The 14,318-nt window shown below is 33.9% G+C and overlaps 2 protein-coding genes across 2 annotated transcripts; both read right to left on the bottom strand.

Annotated features, from left to right (window-relative positions):
* Window positions 1-471: 471 nt before the first annotated feature.
* On the bottom strand, window positions 472-8,006 carry LOC120180930 (glutaredoxin-C3-like; the record flags this gene model as incomplete). The annotated part of the gene is made up of 5 exons (XM_039186200.1): window positions 472-527; window positions 620-718; window positions 834-907; window positions 1,127-1,181; window positions 7,985-8,006. Coding segments are annotated over 5 exons (306 nt in total), but the record flags the coding sequence as incomplete, so codon positions are not given.
* Window positions 8,007-11,054: 3,048 nt separating this feature from the next.
* LOC120180928 (fructose-bisphosphate aldolase 6, cytosolic-like) lies at window positions 11,055-13,236 on the bottom strand. The gene is made up of 3 exons (XM_039186199.1): window positions 13,115-13,236; window positions 12,192-12,419; window positions 11,055-12,105 (listed from the first exon to the last, which is right to left on the bottom strand). The coding sequence occupies exons 1-3, from the start codon at window positions 13,140-13,142 to the stop codon at window positions 11,285-11,287; spliced, it is 1,077 nt and encodes a 358-aa protein (XP_039042130.1). The 5' UTR covers window positions 13,143-13,236; the 3' UTR covers window positions 11,055-11,284.
* Between the last annotated feature and the right edge of the window lie 1,082 nt (window positions 13,237-14,318).

Genomic DNA, 14,318 nt, shown 5'->3' with positions numbered 1-14,318 from the left:
CGACTCGCCATCGCTACTTACTATATGAAAATAAGCAAAAGGAAAAACCAAAAATCAATAAAAAAGAAACACAGAAAGTAGATATGAATTTTCTCCAAATCATCATTAATCACAAGCAGACAAAAAAAATCCCAATCCAATTAACTCCAAATTTTCTTATTCAACACTACTGTCATTTCAATAAAAAGCGATTAAAAAATAGCTTCACTACACTACAAAGCAAAATGAAGTAATCTAAACTACAAATCATCATTTTCTTGTGATAGTTAAGATCTAAACTAGAGTCCTCCATAGCGATGAAGTAATATAAGATAACCTCACAAAGGGCATGTCATTATCACAGAGCACTCATCGAAATCTTGATGTGAACTAGTAAAACTCACAACCTAGATATGATTCTCTAATCCTCGAGCAGTTTTATAGTTAACGAATCAAATCGAATGATTGTATTTCCTTCTTTCTAACAATTCATCAACTTGCAGCTAGAAACCTTTGCAGTGTACCATCATCGACCGCAGCTCTGAGATCTAAATAGTCAGAAAGAAATAAGAAAAATGAAATCAATATATATATATGTCTAATATCTAGAAAAAAATACTATAGAGACAAAGTAGCTAACCATCAGAGCCTCCAATATGCTTGCCATTCACAAACACTTGTGGAACAGTGCTTCGACCTATCAAATCCAGAAGGACATACTGGATTTTACCTCCATCGTCTAAAACAAAAACTCAACAAGTCAACACTTCATTTAAAATTACTCTTTTTCTACTCTCTCACACACACATACAATAAACGAATCAGAAGCAGATGAATAATATCCACACAGATACCTCGGAGATCAAGCTCTACAACATAGGGTCTCTCATTTAGCTCACTGAAAATCTGCTTGGCACGAAGGCAATACCTACAAACAAGACAAAAGCGAAAAAATTAGGAGAAACCCATTATATTATCTAATCACAAAACCCCCAAGAATTGAAGTTTCAATTATACTTTTGAAGAAATACCCATGAAGTCAAAAAGTCGAAACAAGATTGATTACGCTATCCTGATTCTAAATCATGAACATTGAAAGGTTGAAAAGAAACTGTAAATGTAAAAGAAATGGAGAAAAATGGTATACGGGTAATAGGATTTAGAGAACATAACGATCTTGTTGGAGAAGATGGTGTTTTGGAGAAAAGGAAAATGGAAAAAGAGAAAAGGGGAAGGAGCAGCGTGAACTGATAATTATCGAGGGGGAAGAAGCGGGAAATGATGAAAATAATGGGGGGAAATTAGAATACGACTCCTAAAGATGACACACAATTAAAAGTGTACTACGTGTTTTTGTACATTTTTTGGATTATGACTATTAAATATGACACACATTATTGCAAGTCATAAATCATTCAGATTTTAAAAAACATGACATTTTTTATGAAACACATGTTTTGCAAGTCATAAATTAGCGTGTGTCATCGTTCGTGTGTCATTAAAGGTATATTTTCTTGTAGTGTCACTAAGTCAATGACTTAGCGTGTGAGTGTTTCCACGTAGGTTCCGAGAAGAAAAAGGAGTAAGGATAGGCAAGTCAGGTCAGCTTCTCCTTTCCAAGATCAGATAAGAAATGAATTGAATAGTATATATATTTTGTTATATTGATTGCAGTTGGCATGTAAATAAAGATTTGAATCAAATATGCTCTGATCAGTTTTGTAAAATCATAGGATTATATTTAATGTAAATGATTCAGCTTTGTTTTAAATGTGAAATTGAATTTTCAGTTATCTTGTAAAAGTAAATGATTTAAAAAGTTAATGTGACACCTCAGATTTATATCCAGGTTGGATACGAGTTGGGGTGTTACGTTTAATGGTATCATAAATAAGGTTTAGTCGATTCTATGCTTAAACCGAAGTCAAATTAGTTTTACAATTTGTACGTAAGAACAAAAAGAAATTTTCTGATATGATAGTGTAAGGAGTGTGTTGTCTTTTTAATAGAGTATGATTGTTATGTATATTAGATGTTTGACCATGAGAGATTTCGAAGTAAATCAAGAGGTGATAAACCTGATGGTGGTAGTAATTCACCTGCCTTGGCCAGGTAGGATGAATAGCGGACACCTCAGGGAGTACCTTTATCATATCAGGGATTATTTACAGGAAGTTGAAATGCGTCAGAATAACGTTAGAGGGTCTTCATTGCTCTGAAGTGAAGAAGTTTCTTTGTTTAGCAGGTAAGCTAAAGTATAGTGGATAAATGTTATTAGGAGAATGTTAAAAGATCAAGTGATGAGGTTATTATTTTAAGAGGAGTTTGAGAATGAGTACATCGATGATCAGTTTATAAGACAAATGAAGTTAGAATTTTTGAGTTTGAACGAAGGGAATTGCAACGTGTATGAGTAAGAGTGCGGGTCTGACAAGTTGAGTTAATTCTGACTGAAAAGGGTTTATATGATTGGTTTGATGAGAGCTTACACTCAAGATTGAAAGAGTTGGTGTTGACTAACAAGGTTATTTGATGGTAAGTGTAATAGAGTAAAAAGATTTGAAGAAAATATCAGGATAAGCTAATTATGTATGGTGTGGATTTGTGTATCTAGGCCATGTAGATGTGATGTAATCAAGGAAATAAATATTTTTATATCTAAAGGAAGCCAAAGATGTAGTAGAAAATTTTGAGATGATAAAAAGAAGAAGTGTATTGTAATTCGAATAAGGAGGGTACAAGAGTAAATGTTTGGGTTATGTTGCAAAGAAATTTGAGAATGATGAAAGAATCCATTAACTCATGACTTTGAGTGGTCAGAATTGAGGTTATTGTCTACATGATGAGTGACATTATATGGATTTATAAAGGTCGAAGGTAGGTGAAGAATTAAAGGAGTGTTATTGGTTTTGAAATTATTCCCTTTTCAAGAAGTGATTAATCACAATAAGCTCTAGAGAGAGCTCAAAACGAGAGGTTTGTAGAATAAAAATCTCATATGATTAAGAGAATTGGTGCTTCATAGAGTTCAACATCATTAAAGAGAGACAAAGATTTTGGTTTTCAACTTTGGTCTCGGTCTGAATTAGTTGTATCCTCTGTTAGAAGATTAAATTGATGAGACCTAAAGATATTTAAGTAGTAGGTTCTGATAATAGAAGATTAAATAAAGTGCTAAGAATGGTTAATTGATATGAAGTTAAGTTTAAAAATGAACTTGGTGAATTGGATTAAAAGTTATGTTAGAAATTATGTAAATTGAAGTAGAAGAAGTATTATAAATGGATTAGGTGAATATTTGAATATAATATTTGATTAATTAAGTGGAGAAAATGTAAGTATAAAAAATGACAAAGAATAAGGTTCTGAGTAAGTAGTGATATGATATTTGAAGGGGTGATAAAGATTGGTAATCAGAGACAAGTATAAGTGATATAAAAATAATTTGGGAGCATAAAGAAAACGATATGATCTATGTTACAAGGAGATTTTGATTTGTGGAGGAATAAATTGATAAGTAAATTAAATGATGGAGTTTAAAGGATTAAGTATGACAAGGGTTATATGGAGGTGTAGATTATAAGTTTGGTATTGAAGTAGGAAAATTTTCAATTCTTAGTGGAATAAGAAAGAGTTTTTATGAATTTTGTATAAAATTCCTTTGGATATTAAATTGGGATGTTATGAAGAAAGTAATTAAGTCATCATCCTTTATTTTAGCGAGGTAAATATTCCTTGGAAAAGTATGTAAGGTTATATATTAGACTTGTTTGTAATGTGTGGTATGTCAGCAAGTTAAGAAATGTATCAAGATAGCTTTAAGTGAAGTTTGTGTAAAAGAAATATTGGACATCAATATGTTGGTTTGAATGGAAATATTAAATTTTAGTACGGATAGATTGGATCAAAGAAGTTGAAGAAAGAGTGAAGATTAAATAAGATAATCTTAATATAGCTGATAATTAGCAAAACATCTGCGCAGATTTGGAAAAGAAGAAATAGAAGTTTAATCTGATTATCTATGAGGAAGAACCTATGCAAAATTTGTTTGCATATGAAATTAAACAGCTCAGGAATAAGACAAGTCCATTGGTTAAAGTTTTGTGAGAAATCCTAAAGTAGTGAAAGCAACATGGGAATATGAATATGATGTGTGTAGACAAGTTCCTCATCTCTTTGTGCAGTGAAAATTCGAAAACCAATTTTCTTAGGGGGAGATTTGTAACATCCCAAAAACTAGGCTAGTGACTAAAATGTAAGTTTTTAAAACTTTGTGCTCATTTTTGAAAAATTGAAAAGTTTATAGACTTAATTAGAATATCTTGGTTTAGGATGGAATATAAAAGTTTGGAAGTTGTAAGGGCAAATTGATCTTTAAGCAAGAAATGAATTTAAAATTCATTCTTCAAGATATTTATACATAAGTGAGAAGGAAAGAAATATCTGGAACTAGTGTGTTCCTTCTTCTCCCTTTAGCCGTGAGTTCCATTCCAACGGTGAATTCTTTATAAGTTGATTATTTCTTGAATTTTTTGTTTGGATTTGGTCTCTAGGTGATACATAAGCTTAAGGAAAGCTTAATGTTGAGTAAAACTAAAAGATGGATAAGTTATGGGAGAATTTATAAAAAAGGGTTTTTAAGTGAAATTGTTGAAAAGAGTTAGTAAAGGGATTTTTTTTAAGTTGGATTAGATTTGTTTTCAGGTGAGATAAGAAGTCTAAGGTGTTAGAAATGAAATTAGAACATGTTAAAAATTTAGTAAGATTCTTAGTTTCAAGAATTATGGTGAGATATTGAAGATGATGATGTGTTATAGTGATATAAGTTAGCTTTAATAATTATATTTGAGTTTTATGAGTTGAAAGAAGTTAAAAGAGTGAAAGATAAGTAAGTTTTGGAAATTTTCGGGTAAAATAAGTAAATTCTGGCAAGGGGTATCGGTATTGGACGAACAATACCGATACTATAAAATAAATATATGTGATAATTGGGTCTGGGTATCGATACTGTAAGAAAAATATTGATACCATAAGGTAAAAGTGGGTTGAATCTTTAAGAAGTATCGATACTGAAGGAGTAGTATCGATACTGAAGGAGTAGTATCGATACTAGGGGTAACGATACCAGTGAGCAAGTATCGGTACCATTTTGAAGATGAAATTCCATAATTGAGAGTGGGTATCGATACAGAAGTATAGTATCGATACCATAGTATAGAAGTATCGGTATTGTACCTTTGGTACTACTACTATTCATAAGAAATTGTGTATTAAATACTTTGAATAGTTTATGTTATGTATGATTAATTAATAGTGACTCGAATTAATACATTCATATCGATTATATGTATCGTGTAGATATCGATTGAAAGCAAGTACTAGATGAGTCGATGAGATAAGATTGATCAAGTGGGAATTCAAAGTATTGCTTTAACTAGTGAGGCCAAGTGAGTGCATATTACTATGGTATATGATTATATGGAAATTGGACTTGTGACGAGTCTGTTTCCAATGTTTTGCTTTCATGATTTCATGATTATATGGAAATTGGACTTACGATGCGTATGTTTCCAATGTTTATATGATAACATGGTATAAGTCATATGAATTAGATAAATGTGAACTGGTATAATTGACTTCTAAAATTAAATGAAAAAGTGAGTTAAGCTCAGTAGCATTGATCTATATGATAATATGAGAATATGATATAAGTTAAGAGATATTGACATAAGTGATTATATGACATGTAAGATAGGCTATAAGAGGATGATTTATGTGTTAAAATGAATCTATGATATGTCATGTAAAATTTCTATGTGATATGAGTTATATGGAAAAGATCTATAAAACCATATGAAAGTGTAACATGAACTACGATATAATAAGCTATATGACATTAATCTACGAACTATATGAAAATGTGTACATAAGTACATGCATAAGTTTATATGTTATTATATGTGCTATGGGATATATGTGAACATATGAGAACAAGATATAAGCTCTGTGATTAGGATATATGTGTTATATGATTTAAGTGAAGATATACGAGCAAGATGTTATACATGTGATATGATCTACGTGTTTATATGAACATATGAGATAAGCCATGTGACATGATCTACATAATTAATTGTCTATGTGGGTTAAGATACAATAAATGATAAAAATGGTAAGCTCATAGTATGTGATATGAGAGATAGGGGTATAATTGACATGCCAAGAGTCGAAGGTTCTACGAGATCCTTCGGGACATATATGTGGTCATTCAGGATAATTCTACGAGGTCCTTTGGAATATATATGTGGTCTTTCGGGACATTCTATATGGCACTCAGTGCAATTTTATACGAGTTGTGGTGACAGTATTTGTGCACAACCTCAATGCACTCACATATTGTAGTTCTTAGAAGCATACCATGGGATATTAAAAGAGATAACATAACTAAATTGTATGTGATATTATGTGTTTTACTGTGTGAAATGTATTATATGATGTGTATAAATGTTAAGTACAAGATTATATAAAAAATGGAACTAATGATAATAATATTGATAACGATAAGAATGTTAATGATGATATATGTGTATGTATGCATTTTGTTATATGAAATATTATATGGTTTTGAATGATATGATGGTATGAAATATCCTTGTATTGTTAAGTATTTAAGTTTCCATTATACGTTTTATATGCCTCACTAAGTCAACGACTTAGCGTGTGAGTGTTTCACATGTAGGTTCCAAGAAGAAAAAGGAGCAAGGATATGCAAGTCAGGTCAGCTTCTCATTTCCAAAGATCAAATCAGAAAAGAATTGAATATTATATATATTTTGTTATATTGATTGTAGTTGGCATGTAAATAAAGATTTGAATAAGATATGCTCTGATCAGTTTCGTAAAATCATAGGATTATATTTAATGTAAATGATTCAGCTTTGTTTTAAATGTGAAATTGAATTTTCAGTTATCTTGTAAAGGTAAATGATTTGAAAAGTTAATGTGACACCTCAGATTCGTATCTGGTTTGGGGTATTACAGGCTTGTTCCACTTTCTTGGACATATCTTCAATATGTTACTAAATGGCAGTAAGTTTAGTCGACTCTGCCATGGATTATCTTTTTTTGTTTTCCCAGTTTGCTGCAATGCCAGGAAATTAGGCTCTGATTCCAATTTGTTATAAACCGTGAGAAATATAGAAGTTGAGATCAAAGAAATGAAAGGATTTAGAAGAAAATAAGAGGGATTGCAAAAAAGGAATTTTTCATTCATTCATCATGTAAGCTTTTTTCTCCTCAATTACATGGTTTTATTTTCAATACAATGTACTATAGCCACTCTTTTGATGGCAGTTGGACAATGTAGTAACTCACTCTAATAGTTTCCCTTGCAGATGACAGCTAAGGTATTTTCTCTTGTGGGCTGCTGGCTGTATCCACTTCTGAGCCCATGATCCTTGTCCCACTCAGCTTCATTCTTCCCTACGTGTATCCATTTCCAAGTGATTATCTGCTGCCTTATCATTAGGATTTGAAATCTCTAATTCCCTGATTCCACTTTTCACAATTCCTAATCCCTCTTTCATTTTCCCCAATTCTCTCGCTTCGATTCTAAACTCCTCGTCTTGTTCTTCTCTTTCGTTCATGACAGAGAGGGTATCAAGGGAGGATGATGTAATCTAATTCAGCGTCAAAAATGGACTTGCATCTCTAACCTTTCTCCATAATCAAAGGGGGATTTTCTTTAACTTAATTTTCTTTATACCATAGTTATGATAATAGCTTACATACATTATATTTATAGTTATGATAATGATATTATGAATGTATGAAGTTATTGTTATGAACCACATATTTATATATTTATATCTTATATTACTTAGCTTATAAAAGCTTTCTTTTGTAGGTACATGTTCGGCCACATGATGGGAGCTGATTTAAAGTTAGCATGGGAGTCAATGAGCTAGGAAAACTTCCATAGGATGACTCGGGAGATCATGAAGAACAAATGATGAAAAGTTATCAGCTGACCCCCGAGAAGTGCCTTTTCACAAGGAGTTGTCCTATGTCTTATACACATGTCCTTCATCTATGGCCAGCTCATCTTCAGCTCAAACACATGGGAAGTAGCTCAAATGATGAAAGGTTACCTTCCACAAATGTGACCTTTCATAAATAGTTGTTGCCCCATTGACGCCATGTCATCTAGAAGCAAGTTGGATGCAAAGTCACACCTAAGTTGCTGCTCAACTTCACGCCCCAAGTAGAGACACACCATAAGACCCCAAGCCACCCATATGAGTGCCTCATGACCAGCCCACACATGTGCCATGCGTGTGGATGAAATGGGTGCCAAAATGAAGAGGGTTCTCTCTATTCGGCCTAAGCATCCTTTTGATTCAAAATTGGCGCCAAGATGAAGAGCAAGTAGATCATTCGGCCAAGGACATCTTCATTCATTAAAACATCATGTATTTCTAATTAATAGTCATGTATTTAGCCGAATGGACACCTATTTATTCGGCCAAACCTATGCTAGCCTATAAATAGGCTTGGATATTTCATTTGTAAAAACAACCCTTTGATATTATAAATCCTTTGTGAGATTATTCTCTCTTTAAGTTCTTTTTAGAACTATATCGATTAAGCAACTCTTTCTAAAGCTTGTGGCGTCATTCCTATCCCTTGATACTTCTGGTTCCTAGTTCTTATAACTAGCGGGTAAAAGTCCTTAATACCATCCCTTATAAGACTTATAAGAAACGGGTCTTTGCTCTTTTATAGCATTGGTTCCTTCTTAGTTTTATAAGATACAATTTGTTCATCACCATCTTCCATCACCATTATCACGCCTATATCATCACCATAGTCCATCACCATATCATGCCTATATCATCACCAAATTCCATTTCCATTTCTTCATCTTGAATTATCCTTCAAACATCAACAAGGCATACCTCCAGCAACATCATTTGGAGGCCGAATTCATCAACTCTTGAAGGATTCTTCAACAACACTTCCGCAGCCCATCTTTGATAACTTTTCTATCCATTTCCTTTCTTATCATTGGTTTTCTTCTTCCATATTCTATTTTTAATCATTTGTTTCTTTTACTTTTGTGCATATTACTTATTGATTCAAGTGTAGCATTTGGTGTCTCTCCTAGATCGGGAAACAACAAGGTTGTCAACTTCTTCATTATTGAAGAAGCCTGGTTAGCCTTACATCAAGTGGTATCAGAGCTTTGGTGGATTGACATTCAAAGTGATATAACAAAAAGCAACAAGAAAGAAGAAAAAAAATAAAAAAAGAAAAGAAAAAGACTCCTATATCAAATTTGGAGTACAAAAGAAAGAAAAGAAAAAGAAGAATCAAAAGCAAAGAAAAAGTGAAGCAAAGTTGCAAATATGCTCAAAGAGAAGCACAATACAATCTGCCCCAACATCAAACTTGAATGAGGTATCCTTGTTGTTTCTTGTGAAGGAAGATAGTAAGTGTTGCAATTTGAGTTGTAAGTTATCTTCACTTTCTTACTATTTCATTTCTTTATTCTTTCATCTTTTTCTCATTTCATTACCTTATCCTTTTCTATCCTACCCCTATACCATAACCATTTCTATACCCTAACCATTTTTTTAAGCCGACGCACAAATTAAGAGACTTGCTCAATCTTGAGTTAGTTCTTCAAAATGACCCACAAGAAAGAATCGAGCGGAAAGAGGAAAACGAGAGGGTGAGTGTTCGCGTGTTGTGAGTACTATAAATTATACGCAAATAATGTGCAAGTATACACAATCGCTCAAGTAATATAATGATGAGTGAGTATCGTCTCCACAGGGATTGGGTGAAATTACAAAAGTCTAACCAAAGCAATGCACTATTCTATCTAAGTATAGTTAGTCTTGATATATACAAATGCCACGGCAATGTAAATGTGTATGCTGGTGGATATGTAGTGATGGTCTGATGGTAGCAAATGGAAATGCAATGGCAATGATGGATGTTTGATGTTGAGTATGGTGAAATCTCAAGGCAATGAAAAATGGTAAAAACAATAAATAAAGATAAAATGAAAAGAAAATAATCCTCACGTGACAAGCTTCCAAGAGAATGAATGGTAAGGATTGATCTACGGATGCTAAACTTATTTCTCAAGTATATATAAGCTAACTGGTCTTTACTTACTCGACAGGGCTTTCCTAAAGTGTTCTAAAGAACCTAACATAATAGGATGCCAAGGCATCTGCTCTCACTCAACGATGTTGGCCAGCCTACCCTATTGATAAAGACACCCTTTTTAGTCGTTGAAATCCTATCCTAGCCTCTTCCGAGATCTAAGGGATTAAGTTATAATATTCCTAGGCCGGTTCAAAGCCCCTTGAAAATACTATAATTCATTGCTTATGAGGATCTTATCTTGCGTTTCTTTCGAATACTTACAAGTATTTTTAGCTTAGGATTCTTCCGAATACCTAACCTTCATCTAAGAAATAGACATTTCCATGCCTCTTACAAGCCTAGATGGTGAAACATTCATAAGCAAAGCAAATAAAGAACCAAAATAAACTTAAATATACCATTAAAAATAAAGTTCAAACAACCATTAAATCAACCACCACCAAATAAATTAGTTCATAGTAGGATTTAAAATATCCAAACACAAAGTCATAAAAATATTTATTCCAACAACCCACAAATAAATATAAAATAACAGCAAAAATGTAAGTGATATATTCTTGAGCCTTCTTCAGATTCTCTTCCTTTCCAGCAAAAAGGGTATTGCATGTGGGAGTAAATGTCACAACCTCACATGTAAGTTTGTAAAGCGAAAATGGAAAATTCAGAAAAGGAATTAAATGCAAGCTCCCTGACAAACTCCCAATTGCCTTTCACAACAACTTATGTCTTGCATTCAATTCTATTCAATGCAGAAGAAAATTTCATCAGCCAAATTTCTTACCAGTTAGGAAAGTGTTGATATATTCTTCCGTAGCTACTGTAAAAACTCTTAAGGGTGCCGGGCAATATGAAATTAACATGAGAGGAATCACCGAATCTAGTTTCTTTCAAACCCATTTTCGTGCCAAATCGCGGTTTTAAAACTGATTATATGAGAACAGAAAATACTGTTTTGAACATAAAATTACAAAAAAACATCAAAACACCCAAGGATCACAAATGATCCCCCAAAGGTTTATTTTGGGCAATTTCACCCCCACCCCCACAAGAAAAGACCTAAAAGACTCGTATAAACCGCATTTTTTCACCGCAAAATATGACACATTAGATCATAGGGCCTGAAGGCTTAGTATTTGTAGTTCGAGACATGGAGGCTCTCTGCAGCACCCTCCCCGAGCTTTGCATCACCCTTATAGGTACCAAGAGTGGCCTCGGAGTTAGCCTTGCACCGAACGAGGAAAGCATCTTGAGCCTTCTTCAGATTCTCTTCCTTTCCAGCCCAGGCCTTAAGAGTGCTCTGCTGAAGGGCACGTCCGAATGAGAATGAAAGTGACCACGGCTTCTTGGTTTGAAGCTTGTTCATGGCATTAAGGTTGAGGGTAGCCTCCTCCTCACTTTGACCACCAGACAAGAACACGATAGCTGGGACTGCAGCCGGTACAGTTCGTTGCAAGGCACGGACAGTGTACTCTGCAATAACTTCTGGTGCAACCTTTGGGGACTCGGAACCAGGGGTCACCATGTTAGGCTTCAACAGGGTGCCCTCAAGCATGACATGATGGTCATTCAGAGCCTTGTAGCAAGCAGCAAGGACACGCTCGGTCACCTCAGCACACTTTTTAATGTCGTGTGATCCATCCACAAGGATTTCGGGTTCAACAATAGGGACAAGGCCACACTGTTGGCAAATGGCAGCATACATGGCTAGTCCATTGGCATTCTCTTGGATAGCGAGTTCAGTTGGCTCATTAGCACCAATCTTAAGAACAGCACGCCATTTGGCAAAGCGAGCACCGGCTTCATAATACTTCGTGCATCGCTGGGCAAGGCCATCAAGACCCTGGGTGAAAGTCTCACCATTGGTTCCATTAAGTTCAACAGTACCCTTGTCGACCTTGATGCCAGGGAGGACACCACCTTCATTCAAGAGATCAACAAAGGGCTTGCCTGAAAACCAAACATCAATATCAGAAATCAACAACCCATTCATTCTTTTAAAGAAAGTATCAAGTGCAGGTGTTTCGTCATAGTACCAGCAGCAGTTTTTTGGTAGAGGGTTTCCTCAAAGAGAATAACACCACTGAGGTACTGGAGAGCACCGGGAGTAGTGAAGAGGAGCTCACGGAGAGCACGTCTGTTTTCTTCAACGTTCTCCACATTAATGCTTGAAAGACGTTTGCCGATGGTGCCAGTGGATTCATCAGCAGCAAGGATACCCTTTCCAGGGGTGCCAATGTAGGCAGCGTTTTTAACTAGCTCATCTGCAAGATTTTTCATGATAAAAATACAATAAGCCACCAAATCACCAGTAAAGGCTAAGAAACAGAGATCCAAATACAGATAAAAAAAATTAGCCTACGATAAACCGATGAGTTCAGTAATCTCAGATCTAAGATAAAATTTCCAAGCAGTTAGACAACTTTACCAACTTTAATCAATCATTTTTAACTAAAACTGGATTGATACAATGATAACTCAAAAGCACATCAAAAACTGGTAACTAAATTAAAACATGGGAATAGATATTCTAAAATACTGCAAGGTAAAACGGATTCAGAAAACAACAACAGAGCACATGCAAGAGGATGAGCAGATCTAGATTTTCGGATATCATGAAAAATAAAGCAAAGCGAAACAAATCAAGTTGAATTGGTTTTGGTTAACCTTTATTAAATAAACTGGAAAAATGTATTTTGTTGCTTTCTTAAAGACAAAAGAACAAGTATATTTAGCCAAATACCAACTGAAGATCTGACCGCGAGAAAGAAAATATCGGATCTATTAAGATCCGAAGAAATCTAAACATCAAAAAGTAGCGCAGTCTAAAATCCACCAAACTCAACCAGATCCATTACTCAATTATACGGGAAAAAAGACAGTTGATTAAATCATAAAACTTGTTACAGATCATAAAAGAAAAAAAACTAAAATGGATAGAAAAGAGAGGGAGAATTACCGGCGTATTTGCTAATAAAGCAAGACATGATTGAATGAATGGCAAGGGAAAGAGATTGTTTGGATGGAAGGAAAGATAGTAGACAGAGCAAAAGAGAAAAGGAAGGGTTAGGGTTTTATAGGAGTGAGTTGGGACAGGCAGGCAGGGCCCCAGGTGAAGGCTTCCAGATCTCCCTTTGTTTTTCTTGTGTATTCCCCAAGTAAATAAACGGTGTCCTGTGCCGTCACCGGTTTTTGGTTTCGCTATTTTACTCTTTTACCCTAACTGATTTTTATATTGACCGCCACCTACCCCTTCTTCATGCTTCTTGGCTTTTCTTTTTATAATTTATTTACGTATATGTTTATCTCTTCGTAGAGGTGAAATTTGAAACAAACTCACCCACGCTATAATTTATTATTTAATCAATTATCCAAAAAATAAATATTTATTATTTAATTGAAGAAAAATAAAGGAAGGTCAGAATAGGGAAAAAGGCTTTTCTAAAAGTTTCTCAAAACAACAGTCGATGAAATAGGTGGGTAAAAAAGTAAAGAGGATAAACCAACCAACCAACAACCGCACTCGAAAATCACGTGAGGGAGAAGCTTTTAGAGTGATACCAGCTATACAAAAGCCAAAACCGGAGTCTCAATGCCAAACCGGAGGCCTAACCCTTCACCTTTCCTTCTTTAACAATAGGGTAAACTACAAATTTGGTAACTAAATTTTATTCTCTCTCTTATTTTACTCACTTTACTTTAAATCTTTTCAATTTCTTCACTGAACTTAATACAGTGAATTTTTTTGTAATTCATCCGTTTTCTCACTAACAATTTTATAAGTGGATTGTTATATAGATGCAAAACGACGTCATTTTGATAAAAATTTTAGTTTTTTAAAATGGCATCATTTTAATGTCTTTAACTACTTAAAAACAGAATGATCAAAAACCCCGATATATTAAGTTTAGTGAGAATTGAAAAGTTTAAAATTCAGTGAGAAATATAAGAGAGAGAGTAAAGTTTTGTGATGAAATATGTGATTTACCCTTGACAATAACATTATTTAGGTTTCAGTCGCTATCTCCTGTTTTATTTTGTTTGATAAGGAGGATAAAAATGAAAAATGATAAAAAAAATTAATTTTATACTGTACTTTTTTATTATTTTTTATTATATTCTAATTGTTTAAATTTTTATATTATATTTATTTAACATTGTTG

This window comes from Hibiscus syriacus, unplaced genomic scaffold, assembly GCF_006381635.1.
Source record: "Hibiscus syriacus cultivar Baekdansim isolate YM2019G1 unplaced genomic scaffold, ASM638163v2 tig00112503_pilon, whole genome shotgun sequence".
Classification (NCBI taxonomy): Eukaryota; Viridiplantae; Streptophyta; class Magnoliopsida; order Malvales; family Malvaceae; genus Hibiscus; species Hibiscus syriacus.
Note: the sequence above shows the minus strand (reverse complement) of the source record. Positions and strands in the feature narration are given on the sequence as shown.